At 50.8% G+C, this 15,731-nt stretch overlaps 1 protein-coding gene across 1 annotated transcript; it reads left to right on the top strand.

Moving 5' to 3' along the window:
- Positions 1–1,159: 1,159 nt before the first annotated feature.
- RING1 (ring finger protein 1) lies at positions 1,160–4,585 on the top strand. The gene is made up of 7 exons (XM_080938415.1): positions 1,160–1,291; positions 1,386–1,508; positions 2,316–2,476; positions 2,574–2,789; positions 3,067–3,447; positions 3,739–4,015; positions 4,205–4,585. Exons 2-7 carry the CDS (start codon positions 1,431–1,433, stop codon positions 4,304–4,306), a joined length of 1,215 nt encoding a protein of 404 aa, XP_080794541.1. The 5' UTR covers positions 1,160–1,291; positions 1,386–1,430; the 3' UTR covers positions 4,307–4,585.
- The last annotated feature ends 11,146 nt before the right edge of the window (positions 4,586–15,731 follow it).

Genomic DNA, 15,731 nt, shown 5'->3' with positions numbered 1-15,731 from the left:
CTCACCCCCCCCCCCGTTCCCCGGGTTCCTTATGGCCCCCAAGGGTGATTTGTTCTTGGCCCCATCCTGGTGTCCAGTCTGGCCTTGGAAGGGGGTCTTGGAACAGGTGGCCCTCCCCCACCCCTCCTTTCTCTTTTCCCCTCCCTTCTCTCCACCTTACAATAGCTGCAGCCGGCCTGGGGTCGGATGGGGGGGATTAGGGGAGGGGGCCAGGATTAGGGGAATGGACTAGCCGATGAAAGGGGCTGGAGGAGAGCAGAAGGGAGGGGGCTGGGAGGAGGAGGAAGGGGAGGGGGTCCTTGCTAATCGACTCTGGTGCCCACATAAGGACTGGACACGGACTGAAGGAGAGAACAGGGAAGTAGGGGGTAACTGGGTTGGGGGGTGAGGGGACCCTCTGCTAACTTGTCCCAGAGATAGGTTACCCCCTGGCAGCCGCTGCGCAGTCTGGTGGGGGGACGAACACCCATCACGGTCTTTTCCTCTGTGCCCCTTATTCCCGGCTCTCAACCGGTATGGCCCCGCTCCTTCTTCCTCTTCTCTCTCCTCCTCGTCCGCTTCCTTCACTCCGAGTCCCGGAGTAGCTCTGCCTATTTTCCCACGCCAGACATTCACTCGTGTGTTCCCCGACTACCCCCAGGGGCCCGCCCCATCTGGTTTCCCCGCTTCCGCGTGGCGTCTCCATTCCCGGTGCCTCCGGTGCGCTTCTCTCCCGGTCCCGGGCCGCGGCTCCTGATTGTCCAAACGCAATTCTCGAGTCTCTGGCTCCGGCCGAGAGTTGCGTCTGGACGTCCCGAGCCGCCGCCCCCAAACCTCGAGGGGGAGAGGCCGGGCGGAGCGCGGGACAGTCCCCGGACACCCGGGACCCTGCCGCTGCCCTAGGACCTCAGGGCGCGCGCCCAGCAGCAGAGGTGCAGCTACGGCTGGCTTTCCGGGGTTCCCAGGCCCGGCTTGAGAGAAGTTGGGGATCAGCGCCACGGAGGGGAGCTCCGCCCTCGGGCTCGCCACAGGCACCAGCACCCACCGGGCCGGCTGAGCGCTTGCCCCGCGGGGGAGGGGGAGCCAGTTCCACGGCGCGCGTGGCGCGTGAGGGCGGTGACGTTTCCGTCGCGGGGTGGGATACAGGGAGGGCGGAAGTGACGTCAGGCCTCAGCGCCCGGGCCATGGCGGCGGCGGTGGCAGCAAGGGTTGCGGCGTGAGTGGCAACTACGGACTGAGCGGACCAGGGCGGCGGAGCCCCGGGGTTACCGGGGAGAGGCCCGCAGCAGGGCAGCGCGGAGGCCGGAGCCGGGTGAGGGGCCGCGGGGCGCGCGCCCAGGGTCAGGGGGCGGGGTCTGCAGAGGGGCGGCCCCGACAGCGTCTGTCTCCCCCCACCCCCTCCGCAGACCTCTCAGCGGAGCCCTGCTGGAGGGGGTCTGTGCCCCGTCACCATGACGACGCCGGCGAATGCACAGAATGCCAGCAAAACGTGGGAACTGAGTCTCTATGAGCTGCACCGGACCCCGCAGGTGACAGGGATCTTCCAGCCCCAGCTTACTCCCTCCCGCCAACCCTCCCCCTCCCCCGCCACACTATTCTTTGCCCGACTCTGTCTCTGAATCACCTTCTATCTTCTCAAAGCACTTCTACACTTACCTCGTTTAATACGATTTAACCCCTCAAAGCGGCCATGACAGAGGTACAGCAGATATTACTGTTTTAATTGAAGCACGGTAAACAGACGCCAGAAGTTACCTTCTCTGTCTCAACAGCCACATGCCAATGTACACATATATTCATCCTGCGAGCTTAAATAGAGTTTCCTCTCTAGTATTCTGACCCACGTGTGCTGGGACGACGTCAGAGTCTGTTTAAACAGGCACCCCAAACTTCTAGTCTAGGTACTCTTGCTCTTTAGAGTTTTAAGAAAGCCTGTCGAGGCTGGATGTGATGGAACATTTTTTAACCCCAGCACTCCTGAAGCAGAAACAGATGGATCTCTTAAGTTTGAAGTCATTGTGGGTGGTTAGAGGCCTGCCAGAATTACATTCATATGGAGACCCTGTCTTGAAAACAGCAAACAAAAAATAAAGAAGTCTGTTGCATAAATGTGCCATCCCTGACCCTAGTCCTCAAATCAGATCTCTGGTCCTTCTGTTTCAAAACCCCTTGTAAATGGGCCCTCATCCCTCTGTTCCAGTAATTTCCAAGTTGTTGCTCTCCACCCCAGAATTCCCATCAGTTTAGTCAGCATGGCTGTCCAAGTTCTCACCTTTCTCAAAGCTTGCCTCTAAAGTCCCTTTTCCCCAACCAACTGCCATCTGCTAACGACCCAGGAAGCCATCATGGATGGCACAGAGATTGCAGTTTCGCCTCGGTCACTGCATTCGGAGCTCATGTGTCCCATCTGCCTGGACATGCTGAAGAACACAATGACCACCAAGGAGTGCCTGCACAGGTTCTGCTCCGACTGCATCGTCACTGCCCTGCGGAGCGGGTAACAGGAGGGACATGTCTGCCATGGGGCCAGGTGGGCCAACCTGGACATCAGCGACGAGAGCTGACCCTACAGAACTTCCCTCCTCCCATCTCAGGAACAAGGAGTGCCCTACCTGCCGGAAGAAGCTGGTATCCAAGCGGTCCCTGCGGCCAGACCCCAACTTCGACGCCCTGATCTCCAAAATCTACCCTAGCCGGGAGGAATACGAGGCCCATCAGGACCGCGTTCTCATCCGCCTCAGCCGCCTGCACAACCAGCAGGCGTTGAGCTCCAGTATCGAGGAGGGCCTTCGGATGCAGGCCATGCACAGGTGTGGAGATCCAGAGAACCTGTGTGGGTCTTGTCTGGAGCACGGGTCCGAGAGTGTGGGTTCGAGCTGCCAGGTGTGGACTGTGCCCCTGATGCTGGGACTTGAGAGCAAGTGTCTGTCCTCAAACAGGTTAACCTCACCTGCCCTCTTCAAGCCTGTCTCTTCAACCTTCCGAGATAAACAGGCAGCATCACCAGTAGGGTCTCCACATCCTCTGAAGTTTAACACTAAGGCCTGGAATCCTGCTCTTTGTAACCTGGAGTGTTTGTTTCTACAGGGCCCAGCGTGTGAGGCGGCCGATGCCTGGATCTGATCAGACCACCACAATGAGTGGGGGGGAAGGAGAACCTGGGGAGGGAGAAGGGGATGGAGAGGATGTAAGCTCTGACTCCGCCCCAGACTCTGCTCCAGGCCCTGCTCCCAAGCGACCCCGTGTAGGGGGCAGCAGTGCAGGGACAGGGGGTGGTGCTGCTGGCGGGGCTTGTGGAGGTGCTGGTTCTGAAGACTCTGGTGACCGGGGCGGCACCCTGGGAGGGGGAACCCTAGGCCCCCCAAGCCCTCCTGGGGCTCCCAGTCCTCCAGAGCCAGGCGGAGAGATCGAGCTTGTGTTCCGGCCCCATCCCCTGCTTGTGGAGAAAGGCGAATACTGCCAGACTAGGTAAGGAGACCACCTGGAAACTGAAGTTCAGAAATCTGTGTCCGAAGGGGGCTTCAGGCCTGGAAGTGGCGTTCAGTCGGTGGAGTGTTTGTCAGGCTTGCATGAGACCCTGAGTTTGCTCCCCAGCAACACGTAAACCAAGGGTGGTAGCGTACACCAGGGGCAGGGGATGAGAGATTGAACGTCATCTTCAGCTACATTGCAAAGTAGAGGCTAGCCTGGGGTACCTGAATCCCCAGCCAGACGTTTTGGAGAAAGTTCTGCATTCAGGGACTCTTGTACTCCCTGCAGGTACGTGAAGACTACTGGGAACGCCACAGTGGATCACCTCTCCAAGTACTTGGCCCTGCGCATTGCTCTGGAGAGGAGGCAGCAGCAGGAAACCATGGAGCCTGGAGGGCCTGGTGGGGGGACCTCGGAGGACACGGGCGGACCTGACGGGGGCGGTGGGGAGAGAGGGGTTGCTGGAGGAGGCGAAGGTCCTGAAGAGCCTGCCCTGCCCAGCCTGGAAGGCGTCAGTGAAAAACAGTATACCATCTACATTGCTCCTGGGGGTGGAGCATTCACGGTGAGCATCCGCTAATGGCAATAGAGTAGGGTGGTGTCCGCCGTCCCCGCACCAGCTCTGTCCCCTCTCTGTGGGCTCCTGTTGGGTCACATCCCCCTTTGGTTTTCAGGTTATTTTTCCTTCCTCCTCCCTTTTTCTCTTGTTCCTTTCCTCTTCGAACTTCCCTCCCCTGTCTCTCCCCCTCCCCAGACACTGAATGGCTCCCTGACCTTGGAGCTTGTGAACGAGAAGTTCTGGAAGGTGTCCAGGCCGTTAGAGCTCTGCTACGCTCCCACGAAGGACCCAAAATGATGCCACGGGGCGACAGCCAGAAGATGGGGACCACAGGTGTCTCTGTCCCAGCGCAACTTGCCAGCTTCATCCCCCAAAGCTCCCAGCCAGACAGCAAAAGGACAAACAAGGACAAACGGCTTTTATACATAGTATCTATATTGAATTAAGTCTATATTGATCCCACTACTGCCTTTTCTATGAACCCTAACTGCCCACCCTGCCGGTAATGGGGAGGGTGAACAAGGCCCCCTCTCCGCCCTCCTCCCAACAACAAATTTGCTTATCTCTTCTTTGAAACCTGCAGTTTTCTGTGTGTCTCTCAGGGGGAGGGGGCTGGCGAGATAGCTCAGCAGTTAAGAGCACTGGCCTCTCTTGCAGAGGTCCTGAGTTTGATTCCCAGCTTACCACTATCCGTAACTCCAGTTCCAGGATGCTGGATGCCCTTTTCTGAGCTCTGCAGCCACCAGGAACGTGGTACTGACTGGTGCAGGCGAGACACACAGAATTAAAAATAATAAGTTGGGTGTGTGGATGCACACCTTTGATCCCAGCACCCGGGAGGCAGAGGCAGGTGGATCTCTGTAAATTTGAGGGCAGCCTGGTCTACAGAGTGACTTCCAGGCTAGACAAGACTGCATAGTGAGACCCTGTCTTTAAAAACAACAACAAAAAACACTTTTTAATTGGGAAGGAAAGCTTAAAACTCACCGGAAATAGGGGCTGTAAATAGGAAGGTGATACTAGAAGGTAACCCCCTCCCCCTCTTCAAAAATACAAAAGCAGAGAGGGCGGAGCCATTGTATCGAATTCCTTATTCTGGAGTTCTGACTGGCAGTGCCTGAAGGATTGCCACCCTGAAACCAGACTGCTCGAGGTGAATTCCAAGCTAGCCTGGACTCGTCAGTTACACCTGGTCCACAAAAGCCTAAAGAAAAGGGACCTAGTGATGGTTCCTAAGGCTGGAGAGGATGAAGCGGGTCTGGGGTGGGCGTGGGGGGGTCCAAGGCATATTCTGCAAAAACCTAAGAGCCCAGTCAGATCCAGCTAGACTGCGGAATGGGCAGGGCAGCATCTCCACAGTAAAGTCGGTCCAGCCACTGACAAAGCCATGGAGCTTGAAGGGGAAGAGTCTCACTGCTGCTGCTGTCAGAAATGATGGCAGATGGGGCCGTGAGAACCAGCTGTGACCTCCGGTCTGGAGTCCCAGACAAGTCTAGGGTTGCCTGGACAGGCCTTCAGCAAAAGGAATAACCCCTCCCCCTCCCATTGCCCCAGCCTCCCTACCTCACGTTCTGTAGTACAAGGGCCCTCAAGATGCTGCAGGCTTGATGCTCTTGGTTTTCTTGTATGATTTCCCCTCTGGTACTGTCTGTTACCGCCGGCCCACCCCACAGTCCCCATAAATATGGGGACCCAACAAACCTGGCAAAGTGCCACCATGGTCCCACAGAGGTCAAGAAGCTCTCTCACCCCTCCATGCAGCCCCATTCTAAAGCATCTGTCCTGGACACACACACACACCTTTTAAAGATTTATTTAATGTGAGTACACTGTAGCTGTCTTCAGACACCAGAAGAAGGCATCAGATCCCATTACAGGTGGTTGTGAGCCACCATGTGGTATCTGGGATTTGAACTCAAAACCTCTGGAAGAGCAGTCAGTGCTCTTAACCACTGGCCATCTCTCCAGGCCCTTGTTTTGTTTTGTTTTTTTAGATACTGTTGTACTATGTCACTTTGGCTGCCTGGAATCCACTACGTAGACCAGGCTAGCTCTGAACTCTCAGAGCTCTGCCTCCTGAGTGCACCCAAGCCCAGCAGCATCCCCTTTAATCTGGAGCCCAGCAGTGCACCAGTGCACGGGTTGAGCAGCCCAGTGGGTTTTGCCCCAGGAGATTTGAGGAAGAGAAGGAGGGAATCCGCCTTCCAGCAGGGAATGAGCGCTCTGCCCAGCAGCTTCTGTCCGGATTGCTGCCTGGTTTCCTTTCTCACTCCAATACTACTCTGGTTTCCTCCTCTCCCCCTCCTTGCCCCTGAGTAAGGATTCCTTCCTACTTTGGAGTCAGCATGTGTGGGCCTGCCCCAGGTCTCCCTGGGTAGGTGTCTCCCACCTCTGCCAACCAGGCCTTCCTCAGTGCTAGGAGGAGGAGAAATTTGAGTGGGGCGCTAGCTGTCCACTCATCAACCCTGATAGGGTATTTTCTCCCGACATCCTCCGCTGTCGAGGTAGCATTAGGAGGACACCGCAGGCTGAGAGATACAAAGTATAAAAAAGTACAGCTTGACTTCCCTGGAAGGCAGCGGTGGGAAGATGAAGGAAGAAGCAACCGCGGATCAGGTCCTGATCTGCTTGCACAAGCCTCTGTCTGGGTCTTTCTGTGGTGTCCTGGTCTGTAAAACAGAATGGGTGAGGTGGTACACACCCATAATCCAGCCTGTTCCATAGCAAGTTCAAGGTCAGCCTGGGTGAGGCTGTGTGATGGTTAATATTTTTAGACTCACTAAGGGCCTTAGTGGTTTTCCGCAGATGTCGAGTATACTAGCAGGTTGTGGTGACACACACCCTTAATCCCATCACTCAGGAGTCAAAGGCAGGAGGATCTCTGTGAGTTCATGGGCAGTTCTACATAGTGAGCTCTAGGACAGCAGGGTTATGTAGAGAGACCTTGTCTTAGAGCGTCTGAGAGGGATCATCTTTATGTTAACTGGTATGGAGGCCCGTCTGACCTGTGGTGGGACCATTTCTCGGCAGGGGGTCTTGGGCTGTATAAAATGGAGAAGTGAGCTGAATATGGGTGTTTGCTCTTTGCTTTGTCGACTGTACATAGGATGTGACCAGCTGTTTCAGGCACTGGCCACTTTGACTTTGAGGACCACAATGGCCTTGAACTGTGAACCAAGATAAGCTCCTCACCCAATTGCTTTTTTTTCCCTCTCTTTTGTGGGCAGGGGGAGTGGGAGAAACTAAGATGTTTTATCTAAAAGAGCAGACAGAAAGGTGGTCTTTACCACAGTTCAGCTCTCAGGGCTTGGCGATCATCATGCTAGTCATAGGTCACCTAAGCAGAGCCTACAGGAGCCATGGGGCTATTCCTTTGGTTGAGGAACCAAATGCATGTGCAGCAGTGAGTGACCAGGAGTGAGTCAGGGAGGCCAGATCTAGTACAAGACGAGGCTATGGCTTCTTCATGTCACCTTGGAACGGTCATTATATCTCCAAGGGTAACATCCTCTTCCCTAGACTCCTGGACCAATTGAGCAGCACAAGAAACAGAAAGGGAGGGGCATGAGAAGGGCTGAGGTGCCTCGGGTTGCTGGAGGGTCGTGGGTGGCGTGCAGGAGACATGTCGGCGGGCTGTAGCTGCAGCCAGATTCCCAGCTCCGCCGTCCCTACTCTTCAGCACCACTCTGGGAGGAAGCAGAGCCATCTATGACTGGAAATTCCTGATGGAGTGTGGGAACTCACCTGTGGCCAAAACGCCCCCAAAGGACCTGCCCACCATCTCCAGGGTTCCTAGCCCCTCATCACTGTGATGAGCCTGCAATGCACAGCAGGCTGGAAGATAAGCCGGAAAAAGAGTCACAGTTTGAGATGGACATTTAAGGGACCAGCCATAGGATGCAGTGATGCCTCTGGGCCTCTGGGGCCCTTGGGAGGAAAGCCACAGCAGTCAGGCCTTGTACCTGGCAGACACTGGGTGTGGATTGGCCACCCAGTCCTGCTCCTCACTCAGAGCAGCTGCTCTGCCTTCCATTTTGTGAACACCAGCACATACCTCTTTGTGCCTCTGTTGATACTGAGCTGCTACTCCAGGGGAATGACTCTTACCCACAACCTCCCTGCATCTAGCACCAGCGAGCTGACACAGATGAGTCTGTGGGAACGATCTGGCAATTCTAGCTCCAACTTCTGGAACACACCCACCTTTCCTTAGGTTGGGGTACTTGAGAAAGCTACCCCTTTACTTTCCCTGACAGGAAATAAAAGCCACATCCCCCAAAAGAAACAGAAAGGGAAACCACACTTTTTTCTTAGCTTAAATGAGCATATAATTGGTTCCTAAGCAGTGTTCCACACCCCCCCCAAGCCACCCCCAACATCCTCTGAGGAATTTAACACTTCTTTAGACTTGTGACTGGATCAGATTCCCTGGGATTTTCCTAACAAGGTCATTTTAAAGAGATAACTGTCTCCATGTCTCCACGGCAACCACTTCAATCAATTCCCAATCTATTTACCACTCTAGAAGCAACAAGGCCTAAGAGAATGGAACTTAAAATGAGGTGGACTGAAGTCTCTTCCAACAGCCAACTTTATTCAGAGCATCAGACAAGTTATACTCTCAAAAAAAAAATTCTCAGGATTAAAAACAAAAACAAATAACTTTAGGAGAAAGCAGGGTCGGCGGGTCTTGCTCACTTTTTCTCCAGTTACATCTAAGATGTGGCTTGGCCAAGAGAGAGTTTCTGACAACATTCTGGAGGCAAGGGCAAGCAGGTCTCTGTTAGCTGAGGCCAGCCTAGTGTTCAGAGTGATTCCAGCCAGAACTACATAGTGAGACCCTGTATCAACCCAAAAGAAACAGTTACCACACCAGGCAGTCTTGGTCCAGGAATCCACACTTCCTTAGAACTTGCCCAGCCATCCCCTCCATCTGACCCGGCACTGAGGCGGAAGCTGCTTGCTTTCACCCTAGTAGGGGGTTGGTTCCTTTAGGGAAGTCAATGGCTTGAGCAACAGTTGCCACTTTGTTCCCATCACAGGCCAAGTAGGGCCTCAGCCCTTGTATCAACTTGCCCCACAGTTAACTCTTTGAAGCCTGGCAATATTTCCCCATGATTCATTAGAGGGTGATTGACAATCTAGAGGGATTCAACACTCTTAGAGGACAAAGGTGATGGACAGGTCACTTCAGGTTCACCAGTGTGTTTTCTTTCCACAGAGTCTCACTGGGCAGCCCTGGCTAGTTTGTGTCACACAAAAAATGCAGCTCTCATTTCAAGGAAGAACAGGAAATAGTTCATTGTACAGCCAAATTTGAATGACTACTGATTTAGGTCACCCCAAATTCCCTCTTCCAAAACAGAAAGAGTTTTATGAAGTTTCGTAGGAGCAGAACAAAGACAGCCATAAATCAAGACACTTTTCAAATACACTGACAGGGACATGAGAGAGGCAGTTATAGCAAAATGGTGGAGACCTTCCATAGGCCTCGGATGCTATTTGCTGACATTCTTAGCTTGTGGGTTAGTAGAAACTAATGGTTTACAAAGTTAATACATTCCAAAAAATAAATTTAAAAAAATCTATTAGTCATTGATGTTAGTTCCCTGCTAAATGAATTAATATTGATGTAAATGTAATTAGTAAATTAATTTGGTGGCTGTATTTAACTTTTGCTAGTTCCTTATAACCACACAGAGAAACCAAGATTTATTCCAAGCTGTACCTCAAAAGCTGAGCAGTCAAATGACCTACAGTTACCCTATGCTAATGTGGCCCCTCCCAGTCCTATCCATGATGCTTGTGTATTGTTATTGATCTGGCTCTTTGGGCTTCAGTTGTTTCTTCTCGTGGCATCTTCTCAGACCCTCTTGTCCTTGTGCGCCCCTCAACTTCACCTCACCCCCATCTCCTCCCTCTGACTGGCAGAAGTTCTGCCAGATTCTCTTCTCTGCCCAGACACTGCATGATCAGAATTTATTGACAAGGCAGAAAATAAATGGTAAGGGTTATTTATGCAAATCTGAGACAGGAGATTCTTAGTATTGCAATGCCTGGTCCAGATTGGAACATGAGTATGAGGGCAGAGGAGTCAGCATTTGAGTAAGACAAGGGTAAACTTTACACAGAAGGTTGAAAAACATGCTGATATTTCTCCTTTTGTTGCCTATTAAAAGATTCTTTTTCCCTCATAATAGTATCTCATATATAATAATGACAATTATAAAGATGATCAGATATGGCTTACATCATAATGTCTAATCCAGAATGTCTCTACAATGTTACGGCGTCTATCTTTAGCCTTCTGACCCAGTATATCTGGCAGACCCTTGGTCAAGCAGGACTTATGAAGGACTTGTTCACCCTGTCTTGGCAGAGCTTGGCAGTCGACTTCCCTGCATCTGTTTGTCCTTTCTGGACAGCATTTTGTCTGCAGATGAAGTTAGGGCATTTTCTTTGCCCAGTGGCTAGCTTGCCATAATTGAGGCAACTCCATGTGGAGGTTATTCAGTGTTGATCATCTCCTATGAAATGGAATGGGGGTACTGTCAGGAGCAGACCTGTCCTGTTATCAAAAAAGGACTTTTAAATATTGAAACATTGTTAAATGCCATAGTCTTGGGATCTCTGAGGGTTTTGAAGAACATCTATCATCTATGTATCTATGGAATTGCTGAATTGTCAAACATTGTTTATTTGTAGCTATTTACTATTTGAATAACTCTGAAAACATCTTGCTGTGATTAACTAACCTAGTACCTGGGGGCTGGAGAGATGGTTTAGAGGTTAAGAGCTCTGACTGTTCTTCCTGAGGTCCTGAGTTCAAATTCCAGCAACCACATGGTGGCTCACAACCATCTGTAATGGGATTCAATGCCCTCTTCTGCCCTGTCTGAAGACAGCTACAGTGTACTTATATATAATAAATAAATAAATCTTTAAAAAAAACTAACCTAGCACCTAACATGACACAACACGGTTGTCTATTAACTTGTATTTCTTATTCATTCCTAACAGTCTGTAATAGTAGCTTTCAAAAGGATTAGAACTTTTCATTGTACCTTTAAGCATTTGAATAATGCAAGGGTAAACTTTACACAGATAAGATGATTAGCCTCTGGAATTGCAATATTCCAACCCCTCAACAACACTGCAGTTCTAATCAGTTTTTTGCAGACATGGTTTCTTTGCAGGAATTAACACTGATGCCTGGAACTCTGTGCAGATCACACTGGCCTCAAGCTTATAGGGATACCCCTGCCTGTGCCTCCCAAAGGTGGGATTAAATAGATTAAAGGTTACCATGAGAAACAAACTTGATTGTTTCATTTCCTGCTGAAACCCATTCAAGGATGTTACACTGATTGAAACCCAAGCCACAACCTTAACCTGCTCTCCAAGGTCCTATGGGGGTGGCCCCACCTGCTTACTCCCCACTTGACTTCATGGACTCCAATGCCAGCCATGCCGTGCTTCCACCTGCGGACAGCCTTGGGGATTCTGCTGAGCCCTGACCTGAAAGCTCCTGCCTCAGTCTCCTCTAGTTACCCACAAGGCACTGGCAGAGTCATACCTCTGCATATCCCCTGGAGGACATAAGATCGCTGAGGGTCATGACCGTGGATGTAGGTCCTCAGCTTCGCCCTCCCGAGCCTAGCAGTGGATTCTCCATAAACATTGTTTGCATGAATGTGTGCACGCCAGGTCCTGGGGCAGGAGCGTCTAGATGTTCCAGGACTCCAGATGGACTGGACAGGTCAAAGGTCAGCCCTTCTCCATCTGTGAATCTTAGAAATAGGATGGTTTTCCAAAAGCATAGGGTGTATACTACCCTTCTCTGTGTCTTGAGGTGACAGTTTATGTTATGGAACATTCTCAACAGCTTCAGCCAATCATCAAAGGACATGTTTCTCCATTCTGTCTGCTCGGTTAGAGCCAGGGGAGCTGAGTTCCTAGACTAGGGAGAGCGGTGAGGGGGCTGCAATTATCAGAGGGCGGGGGCAGGGGCTGGATAGGGAGGGACAAGGGTATGGTGGGACGGAGGGTACAGAAGCAGTGTCAGGAAGGCAGTGGATGGGAGGGCAAGAAGGTTCCAGCTCATGTGCTTGCTGTTAAAGGGCACTGGTGGGGAACAGGCTGGATTTCAGCCAGTTCCTGTGATGGGTGGTATTGCTATGAAACACAGTGGCGGCTCAGCATCCCGTTCTTCTGAGGTGTGAGGAGTGGTGGTAGAGCCACGCCTCAACCCCCTGTGGCCTGGAGCTGTCTCTGCCACTCTCTCCATTCTCCTTGGGAGCAGGCAGGATGGCAAGTTCAAAGCCTGTCTGAGCTACAGTCTGTGCAATTCGGTGAGACCTCATCTCAAAGTAAGAATGTGTGTGTGTGTCTGTGTGTGTGTTGGGGATGGAGGTTACTGGGGATTGATCCTCATACCTTGAGCCCACCAGTGTGGAAAGATAGCTCCTCAGTTAAGAGCACTCACTACTCCTACAGAGGACCCTCCAGTTCTGAAGGATCTGGCGCCCTCTTCTGGCCTCTGTCAGCACCATATTTAGGAGCTCTGGCAAAACACTCCTACATGGAAGACACAAAATAAATAAATTAATTAAAAACATTAAGGAAAGCAAGGGGGCTATAGCTCAGTGGTAAAATGCTTGGCTGGTGGGTTCAAGGTGCCAAGAGAAAACCCCAATAATCTCTACCCCCAACACACACACACATACACACACTCACCCATACATACATACACACCACATACGACACACACATACACAGCCTCACAAAGGCTGGAGAGGAGACTCAATGTGACTCACTTCAAATGCACAAGACCCTGGTTTTTTGGTTTTTTTTTTTAACCTCAAGTACAGCGAACGGAAGTAAATGAAAATGAAGTAAGAGTTCAGAACATGGACGGGGTGGAGAGACAGCTCAGAGGTTAAGAACCCTAGATACCCTTCCAGAGGATCTGTGTTCAATTCACAGTCCCCTTGTAGAAGTTCACCACTGTTTCCAACTCTTGTTCTTGGGAACCTAACTCCTTGCCCTGAGCTTTATGGGTACTAAATGCATGTATGCACAAACATACATGCATATGTGCACATACACACACGCAGACACGACATTCATACATATGAAATAATAAGAATGTTAAAAGCATCTGTGATTTTGTGTGGCATATAATCCTCAAGAGTGACAAAAGCGGTTAGTAATATATGGGTTTATGTCATATTCTTTATTATTTCATAGTACACTATTTCCTGAAGAGTAGATACCACAGCTGTATGATGGTGCCTGAGTCCAATCCTAGCAACCCAGAAGCTGAGGCAGGAGGATCATGAGTCCCAGACCAGCCAGGGCTACATAGTAAGTTACAGGTCCAACTGCAACATAGAGAGAAATCACAAATCACAAATACACACATAAACACACTATAAATGTGTGCTGTGTTATACCAGAACACCCTTCCACACCCAAGCTACTATGCCTCCTGATGGACGTACTACATACACAGCATACAGATTCTATGCATCACATAAGCACATGTGTAACACAGGACTTATCACTGTATGTTCACATATGGTTTCTGGAACATATCCAGATGTTCACTGATGAAGGACACATGGAAGTACCACAGGCCGTGTGATAGGTAAGCTTCATTGCCAGTGTGATTGACCATCTTTATTGCCACCTGGATGGGATTTAAGTCTTTGTGGAAACAGCTCTGGGCACTTCTAGAATGCATTTCCGGAAAGGTTTAACTGAGAGAAGACTCACTCTGGATGTGCATGGCTCCACCCGTAGCAAGGATAAGAAGGAGAAAGCAGGCTGAGCACTAACATCCCCAGTCAGGAGACTCAGCATAACAAGCCACCTCCAGCTCTGGCAGTACAGCCAGTGGACTGTATCCCTTCAAACCATAAGCCAGGACAAATCCTTCCTCCCTAAGTTGCCTGGTGTTGCTTATTAAGTCACAGCGATGGGGAAAGTAAAGGTATTGGTTACTTTGTGTTGCTTTGATAAAACATCATGTCTAAGGCAACTTATTTGGAGCATAGGGTCCAGAGAGCTAAGAGTCCATCTCTGTCAGCAAATGCCAGGCATGGCAGCAGGACTGTCTGAAGCTCACACCTCCAACCATTGCCCCAGCGACATACTTCTTCAGGCAAAGCCACACCTCCTAAGCTTCCCCAAACAGCACCAATTTGGAACTGAGTATTCAAATGGCCAAGAATTCAGGGATCATCTTATTCATAGGACCACCGTAACTAATACAGTGAACCCAAGCTCTCAGTACAAATATGGGATCTTCCAGGCAGCAGCTGGCTGACACTGCCACAGGAGGGACCTGGGCAGGAAGGCTTGGTTCTCCAGAGTCACCCAAGGCAATGCTGGTACCTATCAGGCTAGGAAACAGTTTTTCTAATGTCATGGTGGCCAGCCTCTCCTATATGCCAAAGTGCAGTAATGAAGGAAACTTCCAGAGGAAAGGACCAAACCCACTAAACTGCAAGTGGATCAACCAGATTGCTCAAGGAGCAAAGGCGCTCGCCACCAAGTGTGGCTGAGTTTGAGCAATGGAAGCCCAAAATTTATTTCAAAGCGGGCCTGGTTTACATAGTAAGTTGGATGACAGCCATAGCTTTAAAGAAAGACTCTGTCTTGAAAAAAAAAAAAAAACAGTATTAAAAAGAAATGAATGGCTGGAGAAATGGCTCAGTGGTTAAGAGCACTGACTATTCTTCCAGAGGTCCTGAGTTCAAACCCCAGCAACCACAGGGTGATTCACAACCATATGTAATGGGATTTAGTGTGTGTGTGAAGACAGCTATAGTGTACTTATATATAATAAATACATAATTAAAATAATAAACTGCAACAGATACTTTCTGTGCAGCTGCCTAAGGCCAGCAGCAAGCATCCTTAGGTTACTCAAGATGAAACCTAAGAGCTTCAAGTTCCCAGGGAAAATACCCACAGAACTTAATATGAAAAGTTCATGGATACAGATGCTGTGGGTTATAAATCATATCCCATATAGGTGTGACATTCATGTCCCTCACCTCATCAGCTCCTAAGTGTGAGTGAAGGTAGAGAGGGAGTGAGGACACAGATCACATGACTTCTCCACACTACCATCATTGTTCTGTGTTATAGGTAATTAGAGTTCCTCTCCTACTGTGACTGACTCACTAAAGCAGCTGTGCCGTGGATGTGTGGACACAGAGCAAGTCCAGTGTAGCACAGGGCGCTGTGCTGTCTGCGGTCTCCACAGGGGTGTCTTCTCTGAATACGGGGGTCTCCTGTGCTGATGCAATGACCCAGGTCCACGTGGACAATGTCAGGACTAGGGATGAAGATCCTGGTAAAACACACCCACCTGGAGTCACACGGGGGAAAAAACAGGAGGAGTCAGGGTCTTAGCCCGAGGGTGAGAAGACAGATCCTGGGGGAAGAGGCAAAGTCTCCTCTTTACAAATGAGAGTCCTGCACTCAGGCTTGGCAGTGTGAACCTCCCTCTGCAGGTGAACAGAGCCTGGTCTCTGTGGGGTCCGTGTAGAGCTCACAGACCAACCCCTCTGCTTTAAGGAGAAGCATCTCTCCACTGCATTCCCAACGGCTTGTGCTGCCACTGTATACCCGGAAGTGGCTTTTCTTCTGGAAGATTCCAGGGTCTGACTTCTGAAGAGAAGAAGGAAGAGGAAGGGTGGAGGAGATGACA

The sequence above is a fragment of the Micromys minutus genome, assembly GCF_963924665.1.
Source record: "Micromys minutus genome assembly, chromosome: 25".
Classification (NCBI taxonomy): Eukaryota; Metazoa; Chordata; class Mammalia; order Rodentia; family Muridae; genus Micromys; species Micromys minutus.
Note: the sequence above shows the minus strand (reverse complement) of the source record. Positions and strands in the feature narration are given on the sequence as shown.

Bases quoted from the DNA above. Each gene is read 5' to 3' on its own strand.
- RING1 (XM_080938415.1), top strand. From the start codon at position 1,431: ATGACGACGCCGGCGAATGCACAGAATGCCAGCAAAACGTGGGAACTG. The intron at 2,477-2,573 runs GTAACAGGAGGG...CTCCCATCTCAG, and splicing joins GTCACTGCCCTGCGGAGCGG to GAACAAGGAGTGCCCTACCT. The intron at 4,016-4,204 runs GTGAGCATCCGC...CCCCCTCCCCAG, and splicing joins CTGGGGGTGGAGCATTCACG to ACACTGAATGGCTCCCTGAC.